At 38.3% G+C, this 27014-nt stretch overlaps 1 protein-coding gene across 1 annotated transcript in view; it reads right to left on the reverse strand.

The window, feature by feature from the left end:
- Positions 1-6617: 6617 nt before the first annotated feature.
- The window catches only part of PRKG2 (protein kinase cGMP-dependent 2), a 93512-nt gene continuing 73115 nt past the window's right edge, over positions 6618-27014 (reverse strand). The window contains exons 16-19 of the mRNA XM_036337543.1: positions 23727-23849; positions 15791-15853; positions 9005-9071; positions 6618-6939 (exon numbers count right to left, since the gene is read on the reverse strand). Coding sequence (XP_036193436.1) covers positions 6844-6939; positions 9005-9071; positions 15791-15853; positions 23727-23849 — 349 coding nt within the window. The 3' untranslated portion in view covers positions 6618-6843. The remainder of the gene's footprint in view (positions 6940-9004; positions 9072-15790; positions 15854-23726; positions 23850-27014) is intronic.

Consider the following 27014-nt stretch of genomic DNA (forward strand, 5'->3'; position numbering starts at 1 on the left):
TCAATAAATAATTATTGAGTGAATCAGTTAAGACGTGTATTAAATATTTTTCTTCACATTCACTATTCTCTAGAATAAGAGTATTCTCTCCCCCCTTTGATCCTTATGGATCCTCAAAAGTAAAAATATATATTTAAAAAGTTTTATTATACTTTCTTGACTGATGGTCTGGATTGGTAAGTATTTCTTGGATATACTTTAATTTTTGACTATCCTTCCTAAAGGCAAAACTGAATACAGACTTTAAAAGGGGTGGACCAAGCAGAATATAGAAGAGGGCAACGTTCCAGATCATACTTTCTATATCCACTTAGCAATCTGAGCATCTTCCTCAATTTTAAGTTAGCAAAACTGGGTAGCTGCTGTTTCTCTTTTCTCACATCATTTTTTTTTTTTTTGCCTTTTTTGTTGTTGTTCTCAGTGCATGTCTATTTGTTTTTTCCTCACTGAGACGTTTATGCTTATCAAATTTCATGTTACTTTTCATTATACCATTTCTAATTTAGAAACCAACAATTAAACAGAAGTACCTTGGTTTTATATCTTCCAAAATTGAAAATGCCTCTGCTTTAATTCAATTTAGAGCTTGCCTATAAATCACCTGAGACAAATGGTTATGCTGCTTTCAACTGAGTCACGTAGCTTGCGCTCTGTGTATACATTGGTAAGTTTGGGGTAGAAAGAAAAGAAGAAAATCTCATTACATAAAAGTCAAAACTAAATAAATTACATAAGAATAATTATGTATTTTAGTAATTTTGAAATTGAGTGACTCTACTGTGCCAACTTAGCTAAGCCAGAAACGAGTCTTCCAGAATTCCCTTCTCTGTGTGGGTCTGAGTTCCGCTTTGCTGCAGAGAAATTTGCATTACGACCTGAAATTCAGACGTGAGGAGCAGCCATAATTATCCTCAGGAGGTCAAGTGAAAGACCCAGCACTATTACAGCTCATGCATGTGGTTCCTGAACTACTGGCTCATCTTGTTGGTGAAGGGCAGCAGCCGGGTCTGTGGTTCCTCCAGCTCCAGCCAGATTGCTCTTTCAACATCTACAAATCTCAAGCTAGGGATATGTGAAAGGTGCGAACTTATTCTGCAAGCTGCCCCTCTGACCAAAGTTGGAAACCAAGATAGGCAGACCCAGGTTCCAGTTTGTCCTCGTGGGTTCTGGTTTGCCATAACAAATCTGATTTTCCTCAACAATTCCAGCTTGTCCTCTTGTGTCCACTTGACTCTTGCTTCCCCCACCTCATGTCTGCCTTTCCTTCCCAACTGGGTAACAACAGATTTATTATCTCACAGTTTCTGTGAGTCAGGAACTTGGGAGTTGTTTATCTGGCTCCTCTGGCCCGTGGCCTCTCACTCAAGATGTTGGCCAGGTCTCCAGTTTTATCTGGAGGCCCACCTGCTGGAGGATTGAAGCTCCCACCTGTGGTTGTTGGCAGGATTCAGCTCATCACGTGTTATGGGACATAGGGCCTCAGTTCCTCACTGGCTGTCAGCCAGAGGGTCCCTCAGATATTTGCCACATGGGCCTCTCCATAGAAAAGTCACATGATGGCAAGTGGCTTCCATCAGAGCAAGCAAATGAGAGACTGAGAGAGGGTTAGTAGGACAGAAGCAGAGTAGCTTTGTAACCTAGTTTCAGCAGTGATATCCGATCACTTTTATTATGTTCCACTAGAGGCCTGGGGCACGAAATTCATGCATGGGGAGGGAGGGGTCCCTCAGCCTGGCCTGCACCCTCTAGCAACCCGGGATCCCTTGGGAAATGTTCGACTGCTGGTTTAGGCCCAATCCCACAGTTGGACATCCCTCTCGCAATCCGGGACCACTGGCTCCTAACTGCTTGCCTGCCTGCCTAATTGCCACTAACCACTCTGCCTTCCTCCCTCATCACCCCTAACCATTCACCTGCCTGATCACCCCAACCACTCACCTGCCTACCTGATCACCCCTAACTGCTCACCAGCCTGCCTGATTGCCCCTAAACACTTCTGCCTGCCTGCTTAATTGCTCCTAACCACCTCTACCTGCCTGCCTGATGCCCCTAACTGCCTCTGCCTGCCTGATGCCCCTAACTGCTCACCTGCCTGCCTCATTGCCCCTAACCACTCTGCCTGGCTTCCTGATTACCCCTTACTGCTCGCCTGCCTGCCTGATCACCCCTAACTACCTCTGCCTCAGCCCCCACCATCATGGCTTCATCCGGATAGACGTCTGGAATGACATCCGGAAGGTTGTTCAGCTGTCTGGTCTAATTAGCATACTGCACTTTTATTATTATAGATTTCTTAGAGGGGAGTCATTAGGGTCAGTCAGCACTCAAGGAGAGGAGATTATAAAAGGGCATGAATACCATAAGCAGGATCATGGAAGCCTACCACACCCTTTCAAACAGGCAAACCCCTTCTTGAGCATCTTAAGCATGTGCTATGCATACCCTTCAAAAAAAATTAAGGCAACTGAGAATTGTTTTTCCCACAGCATCTTCACAGAAAAGTTTTGTAAGTGTAGCTTTTTTACTAATGAAGTGAATCATGAATTCATACACAGGAAACTCACAAAGGAAATGTAACAGCTTGGAATTAAGGGACAGAATTAGAAGAGGCATCTCTACCACCAAATATCTACAGGCAGAAAACAGGCTAAGAAGTCTATTCAGTTATAAATACCAACCATATCTTATAAAAAAAATAAAAAAAAAGTAACAATGACCCAGAGGGCAGAACCAAGATTTTACAAGGTGGAGTTCAGAGCTACGGAGAATAACTCACAGGGCGTAGGACTGAGCCCTAAGAGAGAAACGGTAACATGTATCACACCAAATTTTAGAATTCTATGGACCAATGACCACTTTGTGCCTCTCATCTTCCCCTTCACAAATGCAGGGATCTGTTGTGGTTATCCTTTGATCGTCTCCCCATTCAATGTTGTGTGAGGTTAGACGACTGTTTGCTTAGTTCACAGCCTTTCAGATCTAAAAGGACGTATCCAGGGAATTATACCTTTGAAGCCTTATCCACACCTGAATGGATTTATATGAAAAATTCCTGGACGCTGATGTATAATGAGATATTTTTAAGGAGGCTCTATGGAGCGAATGAATTTATTTTGCATATGGCAGTAATACAAATAATTGGTGGCCAGAAAGTGGGCTGTGTCAGTTTTAGAACTTGCTTGCTAATTCTTTGGGGAAACTCTCCTCATTAACAAATGGGGTCTCTGTTCCCTCCCCTCAAATCTGGGTGGGCTTGTATTTCAACAACAGAATAGGACAGAAGCGATGTTAGGCAACTCTAAGGCTGGGTCATAAAGGATAATACAGCTTCTCCCTTTTATGGTTTGAATACTTGCTCTTGGAGCTCTAAGCTACCACAAAAAGAGTCTAATTTAAGGACAGCATGCTGTGAGGAATCTTAGCCATGGAGAGAACATGTATAGGCACCCTAGTCAGCTGTTCCAGTCTTTGAATAGTCCCAGCCTGGGTTCCAAATATATAAGTAAACAAGCCTTCAGGTGATTCTAGTCCCAGCTATTGAGTTACTCGTCTTTGAGTCTTTTCACCCAATGCCCCAATTTATCTGGCACAGAGATAAGCCATCCTTGCCATGTGCTATGCAAATTTCTGACCCAGAGAATCTAGAAGAATAATTAAATAATTTTTCTAGGTGACTAAGTTGTAGGGTAATTTGCTACACAGCCATAGTAACTGGAATGGAGCCATAGCTAAAGTGTGAATGAAATGCATATTTGAGATCTATGTTTAGCTTTGAGAGTAGTCAACAGTCAGTGTGTTTATATTTTAGAATCTTATGCACATGAGATAATAGGTAATATTCTTAGTACAATGCCTAGCAATAAAATGCCTGGATGTATTATTATGCCAAAAATTAAATATATTTACTTCTAAATGGTTATTTTTAATGACCTATAAGTACTTAGATGCTGGCCAATGTTTTAAAGTTTTCCATCTACATCTCAAAGTTGCAGATGAATAAAGATGTGGTTTGCTTTTCAAAGTCACACAAATCTGAACAAATCTAGAATTCAAACTCAGATCTTTCTGATACCAGATCTCTTACTTTTCACCACTACATTCTCCTCCCTCTAGACATTTTAAATTAAGAGAAAATTATGAAAAACTGACCCCACAGAGGAGAGGCTTAAGAATAAAAAATTAACTGTGCACCTAGAAAAGAGAGATTAAGAGTGGTTTAACCACTGGGAATATAATGAGTTATATATAGAAGGATCATGTTCTGTATGTCCTAAGAAAAAAAGAAATATATATATATATATATATATATATATATATATATATATATATATATCTCCTTAATTCATAAACAAATAAAATTTAAATATTTAGGGAGCTCTTAAGCATTTCATTTGAGTAAGGGTTAACTCTTCATGTTATGCACTACAGTTTGATCAACCATCCTTACTTTATGCTTTAAAAGAAAAAGAAAAGGTTGATATTGGATTTAATTGACATAATTGTGCACAAAGATAAATGTGATATCTAAGGTTCAGGACTAAATGATTAAGACCCTTTTAATTCTAATAGAGATAGTAAATAGTATCAGTAGCTCCCATCTATATAGCATTGATTATTTTACAGGTATCAGCAAGAAACTCTCTAGATATCTTATTTAACCCCCAAACAAACCTCTAGTGTAGGCATTACTTTACGGTGCCTTTTTTCTACAGGTTAGAAAGCTAGTACTCAAAGAAATGAAGTCATTTTCCCCCAAGGCTGTCCAGCTAGGAAATAGTGGAATTGGGATTATATTTTGGTTCAATCTCTCATTTCTTCATCTTTCTAAAACACAATAAAATCACATAGTGAATATTACATATTGATATGGCCAGTAACAGGCAAAATACCTGTAGTAGTCTAAGTCGGTTTTTATTTGTATATATGTAGGTCTTTCTTGAATTACAACTCTGTATCTCCTTTGAGAATATCATTGATATTATAACTGTACAATTTTAATATCCACCCAATACATAAATTACCTACATTTAGGTGGGTAATTTAAAAATATATACATGGTAAAACATACAGTGCTTACAAACCAAATGCAAATAAAAATCTTTTAAAAAATCTTAGAAATTCATTTAAGCAGGTTATGTCAATCCTATTAAAAATGTTTTTTCTATGTACAATACATAGTCTTTAAAAATACTATTCCAGGAAACAAAACTTCTTTGGTTCAGCAAAAGGATTCTAAATGTGGAAATTCAATTTGTTAAGAATGCACCTTCCTGGGTTGGACCTCTCTTATCTGGTTTATTTCTTCAGGAAGCATGTAGCTGACTTTCTTTGAATGAAGAAAATATGGGTGGGGTGTGGGTAGAGGCTGCTTTTCCCTTGGGACATTTGCATATAAAAATATAATCAGAAACTTGAATAATGCAATACCTTAGCCCGTAATTTTACTCTGCCAGATCAAAAAGATACAGAGAAAGTCTGCTTCCTATCCATTTTGGAAGGAGGGCGAGGAAGTGATCATGGTTGATACACAGACACTTTTACTAGTAAAGAACTTGGGTACTGGCTTCCAATGCTATTGAAATTACTCTCTTCACTATTTGGAAGACTGCATGGAGGAGGCGAGAGGAGGGCAGAAGCTAGGTTACGCTCCCACTTTTACAGTCCCATCACTTCCTCAGCAGCTTGTCTGCCTTAACAATCTACAATTATAAACACATCATGACTCAGATGTCTTTACAAAGAGTTAACGCAGCAATGATTACAGTGCATCAACATTGACTAATGGCCTCTTCATTAAAAATTAACTCTGGTTAGTCTATACTCTTGGTTTATTAATAGCAACAATCACGGAACTGCCAAAAATATCTCAGAGTTTCAAAGACTCAGCAGCCTTACCTATCAGACTTTACCCTTCTCCATATTTCATGGGAAGGAAAAGCCTTCACAATTTTGTTCCTGCATGATTTCTACTTTGATTATAAAAACAACAACTTAGTCTATAAGATAAAACTTTTCCAAAAGCCCATCACCTAACTGCACATTAAAACCACCTTTAACAAAGTTTTGGAAAGTGTCTGAGGTATCACAGCTGGTCACAGGAGAATGGAAAATATTTTTTTGCTTTGTTTATTTTTTTTGAGTTTCCCCAATGAAATATAATTACCTTATTGGATTAATTAACTCACTTATTTTAGGGAGCGGTACCACTGACTAAATACTCAAACTTGCCTTTACCTAGGCCTAGACTAATATCAGAAGCACCTTAATACATTTCTAGGTTGAACACAATTAAAGTTAAGAGCCTCTTTTGACTACCAAGATTCCTACAAACCGCCATTTTAAGATGCCATAATGCTTACATGGAGTTGTTGAGAGCAGGGGAAATCTTGCAAAATTCACCCTTGTTCTTGATGCTATTTGGATGACTTAGTTGCTCAAAGGCAAGACGCTTTTTAAACCTTATTAGGACTCAAAGGAGATGAGTATGGATCAGGATGGAGCAATAGATTGCAGAGAACACTGTGCCCCTTCAACAAAAATGGTTCTGACTGTGGAGAGAATAGGATAGTCTTCAACATTTGAGAAAAGCAAAGAACAGGATACATGAATAATTCACAGCATCTAAATAAGACATTATAATTCAGAGCCACCTCCATACCCACTAGCATCCACCCACAATCCCTAGCGTGGGCAGGGACTTCTTTTCCCTAATGGTCTTCCAAAAGATATCACAATACACCAAAGAGAAAAATAATCAGTATTGGATTATTGGTGCTCATAGTTCTCTTCTTAGTAGATAGGCAGTAATCATCTGTTTTTCATTTTTCTTTGTTTGTTTTATTTTCAGAAGTCTTTATCCCAGCCTGACAGCTCATCTGGAGGTATTCCCTTTTCAGGTGGATACTTGTCAAAGTAGCTGTGATCTGTAGGTCCACTGAGCTAATAGAGAAAGAATTAAAGCAAAGATGAGGATGATGTTGACTAAGTATGCTATTACATATGGGTAATGTTTTCATGTCCAAACACAGATTTTAAACTGCAACTACTGGTAAGTTACATGTAAGATCTCAGCCTCATGGGATTTCTCCTTTGCACCAAATGGATCTTCTCACTGGATTACACACTCAATAGAAGCCAACTGGCCTGATGAGTTATTTCCAAAAGAAAAAGTGACAGAAATGATGTCTATTTTTTTTTTTTACAAAATAAAAAAATCTTAAAATAAGACTTTAAAAAATCAAAATTGGCCAGAATCTTTCTACTTTTTAAAGTTTCTCATCAACTTTGAATTTTTATATGGTTAATTGACCATAAAACATTTCCAGAATGCCAAACAAAGGAACAATTCAAAATATTATTGATCCCGTTGAAAGAGTGAAATGGCTCTTTTTCAAATTAAGTGTTTTCCAATTCTTTGCTTTCTAACAAATATAAGTACCTAACTGAACTATCAGCTGATAGATCATTAAAAATACTATTTATAATAGAGCATAATGTGTTTTGGGGAGGGTGTAATGTATTTATTTATGTGAACACAACTCTTAGCACTTGCATCTACATAATTTTTAAAAGGAATAAAACTGATGTGGAGTCTAAGTCCATTTTTTAAATAAATAAGATTTATCCATAGGCACATTAAATATTTTCTTTATCAAAATAGTTTAATAATTATTTTAATTTTTGTAATATATTTATGTTGTTTGATACTGCATGCTATAAAAATGTAATTATAACTGAATCCAGAAGAAATATCTGTGTTGTTACAGAAATTTTGGTGGTCACAGGAATTTTAAAATTTATAAAAGTATAATGGAAAGGCATTGAAAGAACGATTGATTAAAGGTTGCCAATGCCCGACTGGCATGGCTCAGTGGTTGAGCATCAACCTATGAACCAGGAGGTCACAGTTCGATTCCCGGTCAGGGCACATGCCTGGGTTGCGAGCTCAATCCCCAGTGTGGAGCATGGAGGAGGCAGCTGATTGATGATTCTCTCTCATCATTGATGTTTCTATCGCTCTCTTCCTTTCCCTTCCTATCTGGAACCAATAAAAATGTATTTAAAAAAATAAAATAAAAATAAAGGTTGCCAAGCATAAAACTATTTTACATTAGAATGAAATTTTGAGGGGAAAATAAAATGGAAATGTGGACATATGAATTCAGAGAGAATAATATTTCTGTCTGTATTTTTTAATGGCTGGTATCAAATCTCAATGATATGGTAGATATATTTAAAGGGATACAGTAACAGCAGTGCTATATTTTAAAATGTCAATGTTTTCAACATACTAAAAATTAAATTCTCCATAACAATTTAAATATACAATAAAAAATTCAGATGTCATTCTAAAAATATACAAGGGGAGATGTAGATCTTCAAAATTCCTCAGAGAGAACACAGCATAAAGTTTGTAGGGTGTTGATCCAGGTCATTTTTGAGTCATTGTTTCCCCTAAGTTAGCAAATGTCCTGCTTTTTCTAGAGCTAAGCTGTCCAATCAGGCACCTGTAGTGACTGGGCACTTAAAATGTAGCTAGTCTGAATTGACATGTGTTGAAAGTATAAAATCCACTTGGGATTACAAAAATTTAGTATGAAAAAAAATAACTGTAACATCTTATTGATATTTTATGTTGATTACATGTTGAAGTTATAATAATTTGAATATTAATTAAAATTAATTTCACTTATTTCTTTTTACCTCTTTTAATATGGTTATTCGAAGACTTCAAATTACTTATATGGTTCATACTCTATTTCTAAAGCCATCTGTCAGTCTAACACTGACACCTTGGGCTTTGATTTATATGGAATTGATTCCTGAGAGCTAAGCTAATGCTCATCAAATAGGTAATACTATTTAGTCCCTACAATCACAACTATTATGACATTTTAACTTAAATTTTAAAAAATCTAAAATCTGTTCCACACATGCACCTAAAACTTGTTTAAAAATCAAATACCTACAAAAAATCATGAGAGCAATATAGTGGATACCATACCTCTCTTCGTAAAGGTGATGGAAGGTTCCGTGCTTTCAGTCCCTCCCAATTAAAACCACTTAACCACCTGAGAAATGAGAAAAGTACAGAGAAATATTACTTGCCTGAAAACTATTAGCATGTCAGTTATCTATCAAGCCATTTCGTTGTCTGCTCCCTGCCAGCAATGTCGTCGGAGGGAAATACTGGACCATGCTGGTTGTCTGGTCTCACATTAAATCGGGGTGGGGAATGTCCAATGGCTGGGCCATGTTGTCCTGAAAAATCATCTGGTCTGGCCTTGCCAAGGCAACCGCAGGCAGAACTCGAAATTCAATAAATCTAGGAGCTTTTTCATAGCAACATAAATTTATATGAAGTGAATTATATAAAGTGAATGATGTTATAAATATCCAAACGGCCCTTGGCAGAAAAAAGGTTCCCTACCTCTGCATTAAATCCATGCCCACTAACCCCAAGGAGCACTTGATGCTGCCCCATAATCAGTCTAAATTTCCCTGTTGTCCTACTCATTGTCGCACTGCCATAGATTCACAATTCATACTTCGTTTTCTCTCTTCAAACTTCCAGGATCTCCTCCCACCCTCACTCCCAAATGATGAGAAAACTGAAGCAAAAAGAGAACGTCCACAGTCTTCCACCAGCATACCTGCCTACCTACTCACTACTGTATGTTCCTTCTCTCCAGTACCACGGATCAGCTGCCTTTGCTCCCAGCTAAGGCCAACTCCTCTTCTGTGTAACTCTTTATTGTAGACTCTTTATTCAAAGTCATGCTCCTGCAATTCTCCTCCCTCCTGAGTCTGCAACATCTTCTCTGCAGGGTCTTTCTCATCAGAATGGAAACATTTTATTTCTTCCAACTACAAAACACTCTGTTTTGACCTGAACTCCCTTCCAACTCTCACTCCATTTTTTTCCTTCCACTTGGTGGAAAGCTCCTTGAAAGAATTATCTAATCACTCTATTTACCCATTTTCTCCTGATCACACTACAATCAGATTTCACCACCTCCACTCCATTGAATAGTGACAGTTCTCAGTTTTCATCTTATTTAACTTGTTAGAAGCCTTTGCCACAGTGTATACTCACACTCACACTCCCTGAAACCCTCCTGCGCTTGGCTTCTGGACATGCTACTGTCCTGACTTTCTTGGGTGCTTTCCATCATTTCCACTGCTATTTCCACAGGAAGTTGGTGTGATCCCAGGCTCAGTCCTTGGACTTCTTCTTTTTTCAATACTCTCACTTCACTCTTGTGGTTTTTGATAGCATTTATATACTGTCTACTCCCAGATTTCTATTTTTAACCAAGACTTCTCCATTGCTTTATAGGCTATTAGCTACAACTGCTATTCATCATTTCCCAACTCATGTCTACCAGGCATATAGCATGTATCAGACCCACACTGGAGCTCCATATTTCCCCCAACCAACTTGCCTTAACTCTTCCAATTGCTTAAACCAAAGATCTTGGAGTTGTCCTTTCTCTAAAACCCTACCTCAGTCTATAGGCAAATCTTGTCAGTGTTACCTGTAAAATATGCCTGTATTCAGAATATGACAAATTCTCAACACATTCCCACTGCCTGCACAGGCCAACCCACTATTATTCCTTGCTTGTATTATTACAATAATCTGGTGGGTCCTCCTGCTTTTGTCTGTGGGAATCAACCCAGTAACAAGAGTTATCATTTAAAACATAAGTCAGGTCTCATTATGCTTTTGTTCAAAACTCTCCAATACTTCTCAATTCACTCAGTGTGAAAAGTCTTTACAATGCCTTTGCTATAAACCATAAGGCCTTACAAAACCACCCTTTCCACCACCACCTGTCTTTCACCTTACCACTGTCCTGTGTTTCTCTTCTCTCTTCCTTGCTCATTTATCTCCTCACCATTGTTCCAATAAGCTAAGGATGCTCCTACTTTAATCTTTGCACTTAAGACCCCCTGGCTAGATTGCCTTTTCCCCAAAATTTCCACATTGTTTATTCCCTCAACACCTTCAGGTCTGTTCTCAAAGGTCATCTTCTTAGCAAGACCTTTTTTAGCCATAAGTCTAATATTGCAAGCCTTTTCTTAGCCCAACCTCCACACACTTTCTATTCCCCCTTCTCTGCTTTATTCCTCCTCCATAGCACTACTGCTATCTAATGATCCAGTATATATTATCCTATACAATAAAAGCCTAATATGCAAAGTGTCTGGTCGTCCAGTTGTCTGTTCAACCAATCAAAGCCTAATATGCTAATGATATGCTAAGGCCACTCAACTGCTCGCTACGATGTGCACCGACCACCAGGGGGCAGATGCTCCAACCAGTAGGTGAGCTTGCTGCTGGGGTCTGGCTGATCAGGACTGAGCGAGATGGGCCAGACATGCCCTGGAGCCCTCCTTAGGTCCCTCCCCGGCTGGCCAACTTCCCTCGTCCCTCTCCGACCTCAATCATGCAGCAGTCAGACATGCCTCTTACAATCCAGGACTGCTGGCTCCCAACTGCTCATCTGCCTACCTACCTGATTGCCATTAACTTCTTCTGCCTGCCAGCCTGATCACCCACTAACCACTCCCCTGCCAGCCTGATCGACGCCTAACTGTTCCCCTGCCAGCCCGATCACCCCCAACTGCCTTCCCCTGCCAGCCTGGTTGCCCCCAACTGCCCTCCCCTGCAGGCTATCTAGTGACGGCTACCTTGTGGCCACATGGGGGCGGCCATCTTATGTGTTGGAGTGATGGTCAATGCATACTGGTAATGGCTAATTAGCATATCAGGGCTAATTAGCATATCTGTTCATGACTGTGAGGGCGCTGTGACCAATTCGCATATTACCCTTTTATTAGTATAGATAATACTAAGAAGATTGAAGAGAATAAAGTGATAGATAATGACTGGGATGAGGATGGGTTAGAAGAGGCTGTTTTTAGTGAGGGTGGTATTTGAAGAAAGGATATTTGAAATAAGGCCAGAATGAAAAGAAGAGGGAAGCCATTGGAAGATCTGGGGCAAGAGCCTTCCAGGTGGATGGAATGAGCTTCAGTGTGGTGAATTCAGGGGAAACTTGGGAAAAAATGATGTGTGAAAAATGGCTAGAGGCCAAATCATGTAAGGCCTTGTAGGACACAGTAAGGAACTAGAGTTTTATGCATGACGGGAAGCCAATAGAAAGTTCTAAGTAAATTATACAATCTAGATGTATTTCAAAAAATAATTCTGGCTGCTATGTGGAGAGTGGCCACAGGGGAGAGCATGGGACTGGAGTTGTGGGAGTGGGAGACTTTAGGAGGCTGTCACATCCTCTGTCTGTTGGTCACACCAGAAATTATACTCCTTCACCTTTCTCAATCTCTCTCATCCCTGGAGTGGGTTTGGTTCAATCCTTGACTGGATTTCCCATTCCAAGTCTAAACTTAAGAAAAAGTACAAAAAAACACCAGAGAGGACAGATTCTAGAACATTCCATTTCAGGTGCCATTCTTACCCCAAAGTGCCATTTTGGCATAAGCTACTGAGACACTAGTCAAAGAGTGGGAGTCAGACAAGCTGCATGGCTTCCCTTGTTCTTGCTACCAAACCACAGAAGTCCTTTCCTTGTTCCACCCATCAGCTCCTTTGCACAGACTAATGGTCAATTTTAGGGATTTCCAGGCTCCAAGTTCTGTGGATTCTTTCCCTTTGACACCAATTCCAAACACTGCCACAATTCCTTTTAACATATTGTACAATGCTCTCTTCCCAGAAGCTACTCCATAAACATTAACAAAAATCATTACTGTTACTCTTCTGAATCAAAGAGCCTATGAATTTCTTGCTAAGTACTTGTTACAATTTGACTTATGGCAATATTTACTTGACATGAGTGGCTATTCACTTAACACTTGGCCTTTTGACACTAACCAAATTTTAAGTAGTACAAGTGCCAGCATGTACTCATGTATGAAAAATATTCACCAAAGAAATATTAGTAGCAACAGCACATAAATTGCTTCTTCATTTTTAGAAGACTTGTTGAAGCTATTCTTGAGAGTAATTTTAAAGACTAGAAATAATAAAGGTAATGAGAAGACACTCAAAACAAATTATTCCTCTACCAACAGGAAAGATTTAATTGTACCCTATAAGTATATTATCTCTTTTCTCAAAGAAGTGTTGGGAGACAAAATTGGTGCCTAGTTTTATAAGTTATCTCATAAACAGGGAAGGGAGGGTCTCTATTTTTAAGAAAGATGATTAAAGACAATGGGCAAACATATAACAATATGCCATGTTTTACTGTATTGTTTTTAAATACAAAGTTAAAATGAATAGTTCTCTTAGAAAACAATAAAAGTTTTACTTTGGAGAAGAATGGGAAAATCTGATGGCAAATTTTAGAAAGGTTTTTTTTTTTTTAAATACTAGAGGCCCAGTGCATGAAATTCGTGCATGGGGGGATCCCTCAACCCAGCCTGCACCCTCTCCAATCCAGGACCACTCGCAAGATGTCTGACTGCTGGTTTAGGCCTGATCCCATAAGCAGTCCTAAACCAGCAGTCGGACATCACTCTTGCAATCCGGGACTGCTGGCTCCTAACTGCTTACTTGCCTCCCTAACTGCTCCCCTGCCTGACTGATAGCCCCTAACTGCCTCTTCCTGCCTGCCTGCCTGATCACCCCTAACCACCTCTGCCTGCTGGCCTGGTTGCCCCTAACTGCCCTCCCTTGCCGGCCTGGTCGCCCCTAAGTGCCTCTGCCTCGGCCTCCGCCACTGTGGCTTTATCCAGAAGGATATCCGGATAGATGTCCTGAAGATGTCTAGTCTAATTAGCATATTACCCTTTTTAGTATAGATAGAAGATTGAGAATAAACTGGGTAGAGAAGCTTTGGGGACTTGTGCAAGATTTTAGAATAGTACTCCTATTTGAAGGAAGAGAGAGATCTACTTTTCAGGCCTCCCTCCCCCAACGTTTTATCTTAAAAAAAACAAAAACAAAAACAAAAAACACCACTCTGACAGTAGCATAAAATAAGGTGGGTTTTTTTGTTGTTGTTTTTGTTTGTTTGTTTTTGTCCCTTTGGGCTTACCATAAGGCACTGTGTAAATCTGACACATTTTACTAGTGAACTCTACCCTACACATTGTACTCTGACTCTACAGATATGTGGGGAAAAAACATCCTGCCTGTTAAAAAGAGTGAGCAAATTAATCCCTACAAAGAAAAAAATTCAAAGCTCTTCATGACCATGCTAGGGTGAGAAAATGCTCTGGCATCAATTTGCATGTACGTCCAATCACAATTTGACAGCTACATTTAAACGAGCCTCAGGTAAATAAGAAAAAGTAAAACTGGAGCCTATTAACAATTCTATCACTCTTATTCCCCAATTATCCCAAAGAGAAACACAAAGATGCTTTTCTAATCAAATAATGAGGGAAAATATATTGAAAGGATAATTTTAATTGGCAGAACACTTGTTTGTTCCATATGAATGGTGAGTTCATGTGTCATGTTATAATGAGATAGGAAGTTGTGATAATAGCTTGTAGGAAGAAAGATACATTGGAATCTAAGACAAGTAATAAACTTTACACTGAAGGTAATCCAAAGGATTGCAAAGAACAATAAAGTACTCTAAACATTTTAATGTCTATAAAATCCACAGATGTCCCTCCCTCCCTCCCTCCCTCCCTCTCTCCATCTCTCTCTAATTCACCCTAAAGGCAGTGCCCTCTATGAATTTACAATGTTGAATACATGGCATCATTTCAAGAAAGTTCACGAATAGATGGAGCAGGGTTGGCAGCTGCATCACCAATGTTAAGGAAAATGAATAGCGTTTTTGTCCAGTAGCATTTCTCCCTTTATTTTCACACAGTGTTGATGTGCCCTTAATTCTTCAGTGAAAATATCCAGGGAGGAATGTGATATTGAGAGGTGTTTCCGTTTCTGAACGTGAGCACATCAGTGTGCTCAAAGGTTTTCAATGATGAAATTCTCAAACTTACTTTTTGTACTAGCAATAGGGGATGCATTATATCTGTAAATCATAAGCAAGATTAAAACATCTTGAGGATTAGCGAATTTAGCGAGGCCTGGATGTGAAAAAAAAATCTTAAAGGCTTGACCTTCCACATATGTAACCAATTAAGAAAGGCTGTCTCACGGAGTTCTCTATGGTTCTAAAGGACAGATTTAGAAATTCACAGAACTGAAAAGGTCTGTGTGAGATTACTACATAAGGACAAAACATTGTTTTGGGGATATCAATGTACTTTACCCCAAAAGTGAAACACAACATGAGGCTTCAGAATGTGGAAAGATGGTCAAAGGAAAATGACATTTAAAATAAATGTATAATATTAATAAAAACTGAAATGCAGTACTACTTAATGGTTAATTTAGCTGACCCATTCTCTTGAATATTGACATAACTATATTCTATTTTAATTACAAATCAAATGTGAAAATTAGAACAATTCATTTACAGAATCCAAGCTGATATTTTAAAAATAAAAATAAAGATTATAGTGGAAAAAAACTAAGTTGCTTTAACTTGAAGATGTGATTTTATAACTTGTTTTAAGCTTCATCCATCTATGATATGAATGTCCAGCATTAGAGAAGTCATTTTGAGACTGATTATTGTGACTGCATCTGGTAAAACACAAATTAAATATAAAGTGCCAAAAAGGAAAAACTGAGAGTCTGTAAAGGAACCCTTGTAGCTTACTGAAAGAAGCTTCAAGATTAGCATAGTTTTCTATAAATTTCTATATTTTTCCGGGCAAAGAAGTAACTATGTACCTGTGTTTCTTAATGTCATTGATTCCATTCTTCAGATTTCCCAGCCTTTCTGTTGGATTTTGCCTAAAATAATAATTGTTAAAAGACAGTTTATAATCATTATGATTGAGTAAATTTTAAAATTTGACATTTCTTTATTCTTTCATTAATTTATTCAACAATATTCATAGACTAAGTATCTGGGTAGAGGGGGATAAGAAGCACATGTTCTAGGGGAGTTACTGTCAAATTAGAGTTAGGAATATATCTACATCTATATCTATAATATATATGTATATAACTATACTTACATATTTATGTACATATCTATATTTCTATCTATATCTATAGATCTCCTAGTGCTTTAAATGCACTGAAAATGGTTATGTAAAAGAACAGGAGGTGGCTATTTTACAAACTCTGCTGAGAAAATCAGATAAAGCTTTAGAGAATCATTTACACCTCAGCTGGAAGCATGCAGAAATTTCTGTTGGCAACCCACAGCTAAGTTTCATGTTCTGTATTTATTACATTTTAATGCTTTTAAGAAAGTTCAACTGTGCGGGGGAAAAAGCAGCAACAAAGTAAAATTCAAACAAAATTATATAACTCTTCTGTTCCCTAATAAATTATTTTTAATGGTAGATAGAAATTTGGGAGTAATCGAAAATAAGGCCCGGGCCGCGGTCCAAGTTGGTGGTGCAGGAAGAACCTGAACTCAACTCTTCCCATGAACACACCGAATTTACAACTACATATGGAACAATTCTCTCTGAAAAAGACCTGAAAGCTAGCTGAACAGTTCCCTCACAATAAATTGTAAATGTGCCCCACAAAGGCAGGTAGGAGAGGAAGAGACAATCTCGTCAAAAACTCCACCAATCAGAAGGGATCTCACAAATCTGAAAATTCTCCCTGAGGAGCAAGGGGTCCACATGAGTCACTCCAACCCTTCGGACCCTCAATGGGGAGTTGAGCCCCTAAAATGTCTACCTTTGAAAACCAACAAGGCTCACATTTAGAAGACTTACAGGTCTGCAGGGAACTGACATGCTTTTTCTAGGGCTGAAACACAGACGTATTTGTCCCAGGGACCAGCACAGAAGTATTAGTTTGAAAAGTATGTAGAATATATGTAAAGGAGAGTCATTGCTAACCTTGAAGTGTCTGTTGGAGAGGGAGGGGCCAGTTAAGACTCTCTCTGGGATGGAGGTGCTGTACCATTTTTGCCTTCTCCTTCTACCTGGGCAGTGTCAGCAAGCACACCCCACCCCAGAGCTCTCTGCAGCGTCTCAGAAGCCAGCAGGTACACCCTGCCTAGCCCCACCCTCTCCCACCACCTCGCTAAAGCCAGCAGTTCACACCAAGGACATATTAGACCAGATAGACCTAATAGATATATACAGAAAACTCCATACAAAAGCAACAGAATACACATTCTTCTCAAGTTCACATGGAACATTCTACAGGAATTCTATCAATCATATGTTAGGGCACATAACAAGTCTCAATAAATTTAGAGAAGACTGAAATTATATCAAGTATCTTTTCCAACCACAATGGTATGAAACTAATAATCAAGTAGAAGAAAACTCGAAAAATCATAAATATGTGGAGAGTAAATAACATATTACTGAATAACCAATGGGTCAATAAAGAAATTAAAGCAGAAATAAAAAAATAACTTGAAACAATGAAAATGGCAATACAACTTAACAAAATCTACAGGATGCAGGAAAATCAGTTCTAAGAGGGAGGATAATAGTGATACAGGCCTACCTCAAGAAACAAAAAAATCCCAAACAATTTAACTTTACACCTATAGGAACTATCAAAAGAACAAAGCCAAAAGTTTATAGAAGGAAGGAAAAAATAAAGATCAGAGCAAAAAATAAAAATAAAACAGAGACTAAAAGAAAGGATCAACAAAACTAAGCTTTGGTTCTATGAAAAGATAAAACTGACAATCTTTAGCTAGACCAGCCGTGGGCAAACTACGGCCCGTGGGCCGGATCCGGCCTGTTTGAAATGAATAAAACTAAAAAAAAAAAAGACCGTACCCTTTTATGTAATGATGTTTACTTTGAATTTATATTAGTTCACACAAACACTCCATCCATGCTTTTGTTCCGGCCCTCCGGTCCAGTTTAAGAACCCATTGTGGCCCTCGAGTCAAAAAGTTTGCCCACCCCTGAGCTAGACTCACCAAGTAATAAAGGAAAAGAGCTCAAATAAATAAAATCAGAAATGCAAGAGAACCTACAATTGATACCACAAAAATGCAAAGGATCTTAAGAGACTGCTGTGAACAATTATATGCCAACAAATTGGATATCTAGAAGAAACAGATAAATTCATCCTATATAATAAAAGGCTAATATGCAAATCGACTGGACGACAGAACGACTGGTCACTATGACACACACTGACCACCAGGGGGCAGACGCTCAACGCAGGAGCTGCCCCCTGGTGGTCAGTGCACTCCCACAGGGAACGCCGCTCAGCCAGAAGCCGGGCTGACAGCTGGCGAGTGTTGCGGCAGTGGTGGGAGCCTCTCCCGCCTCCACGGCAGCACTAAGGATGTCCGACTAATATCCTCTGAGGGCTCCTGGGCTGTAAGAGGGTGCAGGCCAGGATGAGGGACCCCCCCCACACACACAAGTGCACGAATTTCGTGCACTGGGCCTCTAGTAGAAACATAATATTTTAAGACTTAATCATGGAAAAATAGAAAATCTGAATAAACTGATTATTAAAAAAGAGATTGAATCAGTAAGCAAAAATATCCCAACAAACAAAAGTCCAGGGCCAGATGGCTTCAAAGGTGAATTCTACCAACGTTTAAAAGGAAGATTTATACCTAGCTGGTTTGGCTCAGTGGATAGAGCATTGGCCTGTGGACTGAAGGGTCCCGGGTTTGAGACCAGTCAAGGGCACATGCCCAGGCTGCGGGCTCAGTCCACAGTGGGAGGCATTCAGGAGGCAGCCGATCAATGATTCTCTCATCATTGATGTTTCTATCTTTCTCTCCCTCTCCCTTCCTCTCTGAAATCAATAAAAATATATTTTAAAAAATAAAATTAAAAGAAGACTTAATACCTATACTTCTCAAAGTCTTTCAAAAAACTGAAAAGAAATGAATGCTTCCAAGCTCATTTTATGAGGCCAAACCAGATAAGGACACACATACACAGAAATTGCAGGCCAACATAGATGAACATAGATGCAAAAATCCTCAACAAAACATTAGCAAACAAAACATGCACCATGACCAAGTAGGATTTATTCCAGTGATGCAAACCATCTGCAAATCAATCAATGTGAAACATATTAACAAAATAAAGGGTAAAATTATATAATCATCTCAACAGATTAAAAAAAGCATGTGACAAAATTCAACATCCATTTATAATAAAATCTCTCAAAAGAAGTATAATGTATCTCAACATAATAAAGATCATATGTAACAACCTACAGATAACATCATACTCAATGGCAAAAAGGTCAAAGTTTTTTCTCTAAGATCAGAAACAAGAAAAGGATATCCACTCTCACCACTTTTATTCAACATAGCATTAGAAGTACTAGTCAGAGCAATTAGGCAAGACAAAAAAAAAGACCTCCACATTGGAAAGGGAGAAGTCAAACAGTTATTATTCGCAGATGATATAATTTTATATATAGAAAACCCTAAAAACCTCACCAAACTATATTACAAAGCTATATTAATCAAAACAGTGTGACAGTGGCATAAAAACAGACACATAGATCAATGGAACAGAATAGAGAGCCAAGAAATAGGCACATGTATATATGAACAATTAATTTATGACAAAGGAGGCAAGAATGTATTATGGGGAAAGGATAGTCTCTTTAATAATGATGTTGGGAAAACTGGACAGCCACAAGCAAAAGAATACTATCTTTCACGATACACATACATACACACACACACACACACACACAAATAACTCTAAAGGGATTAAAGATTTGAATGTAGGATCTGTAATCCTAAAACTCCTTAAAAAAAACACATAGGCAGTAAGCTCTCTGACATTAGTCTTGGTGATGATTTTTTTGGATCTGACTCCAAAAGCAAAGGCAACAAAAGCAAAAATAAATGGAATTACATAAAAAATAAAGAGCATTTGCATAGCAAAGGAAACCATCAACAAAATGAAAAGACAACCTACAGAATGAAAGAAAATATTTAAAAATCACATATCTGATAAGGAGTTAATATCCAAAATATATAAAGTAATCATACAACTTGATAGCAAAAAGAAAAAAATTAAAAATGTGCAGAAAATCTAAATAGGAGAACCAAGATGGCGGCATAGGTTAACGCCGGAGTTTGCTGCTTTGAACAACTACTTCAAAAGTGAAACCAAAAAACGGAAGGGACATCACCCAGAACCACAGGAACGCTGGCTGAGTGGAAGTCCTACAACTAGGAGGAAAGAGAAACGCATACGGACACTCAGAGGAGGCGCAGTGCTGAAGTCAAATTCTGAGGTTCGGAGTGCGCGGAGTGGGCTGGCGGCGGAGGGCGCGGTTGGCGTTTTCAATCGGGAGGGAGTCGCAGACTCTGAGCTCCAGATCCCGGCGAGTCTTTAGGGACCCAGACTCAAACGGGAGAAGCGGGACTGTCTGGCTTCGGTCAGAGCGAGTGCAGCTTTCTCTCTGAGCTTTGCAGCGGGTGCTGGGACTCAGAGAGGCAGAGCCCCTGGGGACAGGACTGAGAGCCGCCATAACTGCTCTCTCCGGCCCACCCTGTTGATCCTGTTCTACCCGCCCCGCCCAAGCCCTGCACACAGGCATTTGCCGGATAGCCTCAGGCAAAGGCTAGATTAGCACCTCCCTAGAGGACAGAAGTTCTCTCACTACTGACACAGCTGATTCTCATAGCCACTTGGCCTAGAGGTCAAACCCTCCCTGGAATTAGCTACAACAATCAAGATTTAACTATAAGACTGCAAACAAAGACCACTAGGAGGTGCACCAAGGAAGCATAACAAAATGCGGAGACAAAGAAACAGGACAAAATTGTCAATGGAAGATATAGAGTTCAGAACCACATTTTAAGGTCTCTTAAGAACTGTCTAGAAGCCGCCGATAAATGTAGTGAGATCCTCAAGAAATCTAATGAGACCCTCGATCTTATATTGGGGAACCAACTAGAAATTAAGCATACACGGACTGAAATAACGAATATTATACAGACTCCCGACAGCAGACCAGAGGAGCGCAAGAATCAAGTCAATGATTTGAAATGCGAGGAAGCAAAAAACACCCAACCGGAAAAGCAAAATGAAAAAAGAATCCAAAAATGCGAGGATAGTGTAAGGAGCCTCTGGGACAGCTTCAAGCGTACCAACATCAGAATTATAGGGGTGCCAGAAGATGAGAGAGACCAAGATATTGAAAACCTATTTGAAGAAATAATGACAGAAAACTTCCCCCACCTGGTGAAAGAAATGGACTTACAGGTCCAAGAAGCGCGGAGAACCCCAAACAAAAGGAATCCAAAGAGGACCACACCAAGACACATCATCATTAAAATGCCAAGAGCAAAAGATAAAGAGAGAATCTTAAAAACAGCAAGAGAAAGAAACTCAGTTACCTACAAGGGAATACCCATACGACTGTCAGCTGATTTCTCAACAGAAACTTTGCAGGCCAGAAGGGAGTGGCAAGAAATATTCAAAGTGATGAATACCAAGAACCTACAACCAAGATTACTTTATCCAGCAAAGCTATCATTCAGAATTGAAGGTCAGATAAAGAGCTTCACAGATAAGAAAAAGCTAAAGGAGTTCATCACCACCAAACCAGGATTATATGAAATGCTGAAAGGTATCCTTTAAGAAGAGGAAGAGGAAGAAAAAGGTAAAGATACAAATTATGAACAACAAATATGCATCTATCAACAAGTGAATCTAAGAATCAAGTGAATAAATAATCTGATGAACAGAATGAACTGTTGATTATAATAGAATCAGGGACATAGAAAGGGAATGGACTGACTATTCCTGGGGGGGAAAGGGGTGTGGGAGATGCGGGAAGAGACTGGACAAAAATCGTGCACCTATGGATGAGGACAGTGGGTGGGGAGTGAGGGCGGAGGGTGGGGCGGGAACTGGGAGGAGGGGAGTTATGGGGGGAAAAAAAGAGGAACAAATGTAATAATCTGAACAATAAAGATTTAATTAAAAAAAAAAAAAAAGAAAATCTAAATAGATGTTTTTTCAAAAAAAGATCTATAGATGGCCAACAGGTACATGAAAAGGTGTTCAACATAATTACCAATCAGAGATATGCAAATCAAGACCACAATGTAATTTCATTTTATACCTGTTAGAATGGCTATTATCAAAAAGTCAACAAATAAAATGTTGGCAAGGATATAGAGAAAAGAGAACCCTTGCACATTGTTGTTAGAAATATAAATTGGTGTAACCACTATGGAGAACAGTATGGTGGTTCCTCAAAAATTAAAAATAGAATGACAATATGATCCAGCAATTCTACTTCTAGGTATTTATCCAAAGAAAATAAAAACACTCACTCAAAAACACAGATGCACCCCTATGTTCACTGCAATATTATTTACTGGTGGCCTGGTGCACAGATTTGTGCACATTGAAAGGAAATTAATTAGAAGAAAGATTCGTGCAGTAATTACATTACTGCAAAAAATTACATGTCAAAATAGTATATAAAATATACTATTATAAAATTAAAACACGCATGCAATTGGCACCAGAGAGAGCTTTATATGCATCGCACATGCACGAGTCAAAATTTATTTTTAAATTGCTAGTGTGCATCATGTGTACCGGTCGGTCGGTTGGTTGGATGGATGGACAGACCGTCACTTAGCCTTTTATATATATAGATAATAACCAAGCTATAAAATCAACCTAAGTGTCCATCAATGGATGAGTGGATAAAGATGATGTGATGTTCATCAATGGATAAGTGGATAAAGAATATATATATATATAATGGAATACTACTCAGGCACAAAAAAAAATGAAATCTTGCCATTTACAACATGGATGGACCTTGAAGGTATTATGCTAAGTGAAATAAGTCTGACAGAGAAAGACAGATACTGTAGGATGTAACTAATATGTGGAATCTAAAAATAAAACAAATAAACCAACAAACCAAAACTCATAGATTTAGAGAACAAAACAGTGGTTGCCAGTGGGGAGGGAGGTGGGGTGGACAAAATGGGTGAATGAGATCAAGAGGTCCAAACTTCCAGTTATAAATAAGTCATGGTGACGTAATTTACAGCATGGTGATTATAGTCAATAATATTGCAGTGAATATTTAAAAGTTGACAAGAGAGTAAATCTTAAAAGTTCTCATTACAAGAAAGAAAAAATTTTTTGTAACTGTATGGCGACAGATGGTAACTAAACTTATTGTGGTAATCATTCTGCAGTGTTTACAAATATCAAATCATTGCATTGTACATGCAAAACCAATATAATATTATATGCCCATTATACCTCAATAAAAATAATAATAAAATAAGGCTAGAAGAGTGCTTTTTTAAAAAAAAAAATGAAAATTGAAAGAGAGCATATAGTAACACTTTATTATCACCATTGGTTTTTTCTCAAAATAACAAGATTGTAAATTAATTACTCCTTTATTATGCTAAGGTTTGTGGTTCCATTTTGCTCTAACAGATAAGGATGACTCCTAAAGCAACCTGAAAATTTTACATCTTTTATAAGTCAGTACTGTGATTCCTTAAATAAGGTAAACTCAAACTCCCAGTATAGACTGCAACACAGAAACGAATTTTCTTTAATTATATTTTAGCTACAGAGAAAAGTACAGAAAGTAAATATATACCTAATTTAAAATGTGCAGAGACAGAAATAAGAAACTTTCACACTTTCCCCAGGAACAAGAGGTTTCTAAGTGTCATTCTCACCTGCAAAGCCTCCTAATCAAATCCTCAGGTTTTCTTGTTATTTTTCTGGGAAAATCCATTTTTTCAATTCCTTTGAGAATCAAATTGTAGGTCATCATTTGGTCAGTCCCGGAAAAGGGCGGGCTAGAGAAAAGACAACATAGGACACTAGGCCCAGGTTCTGAGACACATGTACAACTAACACCTTCTTCCCTCCCCCCTCCATTATTTCCTTCCTCTCTCCCTCCCTCCTTCTCTCTCTTGCATTAGTTGCTCTATGACAAGTCTGGAGAAACGGTAGAAAATAATTTCATCAATTTCACATCATTTAACAAATTACACATATACGCATACAAGTAATTGCTCAGTTATTGATAATCGCTAAAAAGAAAAAATAAAGTGGGAGGTGACCGAAAATGACAGAGAGGTGTGATTTTTTTTTTTTTTTAAGACAGAATAGATACAAGAAACTTCTCTCATAAGTTGACAGTGGAGCAGAGGTATGAATGAAGAGAAGGAGTGAATGAACCACACCTTTAACGGTGGTCAGAGGATTCTAAGACAGCAATACAAAGGCCATGAGTCAGGATAGGTATGGGTTGTTCTTGGAGCAGTGAGGAGGGCAGTGTTGCCAGTGGAGGGAGTAAGCAGGAGAAAGGGATATAGGAGACCGTTACAATGTTATATAGATCTATTGGGCTATGGTAAGGACCTGGGATATGTTGTGAGTCAAATGATCTAATTTACAGCAGCCATGGTAAGCTTTTATTTTTTCCCTCTCTTTAAAGTGTGGACCATAAACTGTGATGGTGACAGTGGTGGAGAAAGGCAGGCATGGCAGCCTGGACTAGGATGGTGGTGGCGAAGGTGATAAGATGTGGTTGGATTCTGGATTTATTTAGACAGTAAAGCAAACAGGACTAGCTGGTAGGTGAAGGTGGTGTAAGGTAGAAAGAAAGAATTCGAGAATGATGGCCAAGTGTTTTGACCTACTGAATGAAGCTACACTGACTCAGAAAAGAATGACTGGGGTGGGGTGTGGGTGCAGGGGTGCAGAGCAGATTATGAGGAATGCAGAGTCATGTTTGAACATAAAATAGAGATGCTAAGCAGGCAGTTGAATTTCTGTGTCTGACATTCATGGAAGAGCTTAGAGCTGGAGGTATGATCTGGGAAGTCACCATGCAATATTTAGGATCCTGGAGCTTGATGATCACCCAGGGAGTGAGTAGACCAGTGATGGCGAACCTATGACACGCGTGTCAGCGATGACACGCGAACTCATTTTTTTGGTTGATTTTTCTTTGTTAAATGGCATTTAAATATATAAAATAAATATCAAAAATGTAAGTCTTTGTTTTACTATGGTTGCAAAGATCAAAAAATTTCTATATGTGATACGGCACCAGAGTTAAGTTAGGGTTTTTCAAAATGCTGCCACGCCGAGATCAAAAGGTTCGCCATCACTGGAGTAGGTGGAAGAGAGATCAAGACAAGAAGTGGCCCAATACTTAGCAGTCAGGATGATGAAGGGGACCCAGGAATGGAGACTGAGATGGAGCCACCAGTGTGGGAAAAGAAATGGGAGAGAGAGAGGTCCTGTGAAGAGAGTCCTTCAAGGAAAGAGTTACTAAGATGAGAAAGAAAGAACTGGGAATTGAATTTGAATACCATTTTAATGCATACACTTTGCTTTTAAAAACACTTCCTAATCTATTCTACTGTGTCCTTTAATATTTGAAAAATAAAGATGACTTTCGTGGACTGCTTGCTGTTTCTCAGTCATGCTTGAGAACGTTTTGATGCTGAGAGTCCCCACTCTGGGTAATAAACTTGTAATAAGGTCAGTGTGCTAACTTTCAGCAATCTGTTTCCCCTGTAAAGAAAATGAGGTAGGAAACAAAAACATGGCTATAATATTTTCAACTCGTTTATATATTTACAACTATATTGCATTTTGTTTTTTAGTTATTTTCTCATTTTCATTTATCTCCTGACTCTAGAGTTCAGGGCATATAAAATTAATTTTTCTTGTGCTCTACCCTGAAAACCTTTACCAACTTTTTTATGACAGCTCAAGCCACCTTAGCAACTCCAAATTATTGGGGTTTCCTCCCCACTTCCTTATTCCCTCATTTGATTTTCCTTCACCTTTAACAATTTATCCCAGTTGGTGAAGACTGAAATGTTTATTCTTCAGTGACCTAAGGGAAATATCATGTGTCTCTTAGAAATGCAGCTAACAAATTTTCCAGGGATGAGAAAACAAATTCATGAAATAGAATTCCTTGTTTCAAGACCTTAAGCGACTTTTTCTCTGAGTGACTATCTGGATATTCTTCCCTTCTTTCCTTCAAAATTTTAAGCAATGAATATCTGAAATTTATTACAGATAATATAATCTTCCATATCTGTTTGCTCAATGCATATTGACAAGGACATAGAATGTAGTCACAGGTAATTGAACATTAAAATTTGTAGTGTAAAAAGTTCAAGAAGATTCCGTAAAACTCATTTTGTAAAATATGTGTTGAGACTTGAATTCCCATCAATGGGCTCATTCTGGTATTTTCTTACGCCATTCCACATGCAAATCCTCCCTGAAATTAAGACTCCGAATATTTGGTTATAAAGGCTTATAAGGATAGGCAAATCAGTAAATGAAAAATGGAGGTACAGAATTGGAAAGATAACTGATCCGAATCCGGTGGGTATGTCCATGCACTATGGTACATGACATGTATGTAATGGAAAATGCATCACATTTAGTCAGAAGATCTGGGATGAAATCCTCAATCCTAGGCAGGTAGCTCACTGCCCTGGACTTCTAATCTATAATATCTAAATCATAAAATAATCAAAATTTAAATTGTAAAAAAGTGATAAAGTTTCCTGCTTTAGCTTCCATGCAAGTTTTTACACAGGTAAAGTGCTCTGTAAACTAAAGTATTTTACAAATATGAGTTGATATTACATATAGCCTATATATGTACGTGGGTGCGCATGTGTGATTATAAAGTGTGCGCATGTTGAATATTTGGAATCTTGGATTCATTAATATACTCCCTTAATCTCTTTGGGAATGACAATTCAATTTTAACTGCTAAAACCTCTGCTGTGTCATGTCTCTGTTAATTAGCACGTCTAGAAAGCAGATGACAAGGGGAATGACATTTAATTTCAGCAATGTTGCTTTCTCTTAGCATTTCTGGTTAATGATTTATTGGGAAGATAGAAGAACATGGCTAAATTTAGTTTAATTGATCAATGAATTCAATTGAAACATGATTACTATTTTATCAATTACAA

This window comes from Myotis myotis, unplaced genomic scaffold, assembly GCF_014108235.1.
Source record: "Myotis myotis isolate mMyoMyo1 unplaced genomic scaffold, mMyoMyo1.p scaffold_m19_p_1, whole genome shotgun sequence".
In the NCBI taxonomy this organism is placed as follows: Eukaryota; Metazoa; Chordata; class Mammalia; order Chiroptera; family Vespertilionidae; genus Myotis; species Myotis myotis.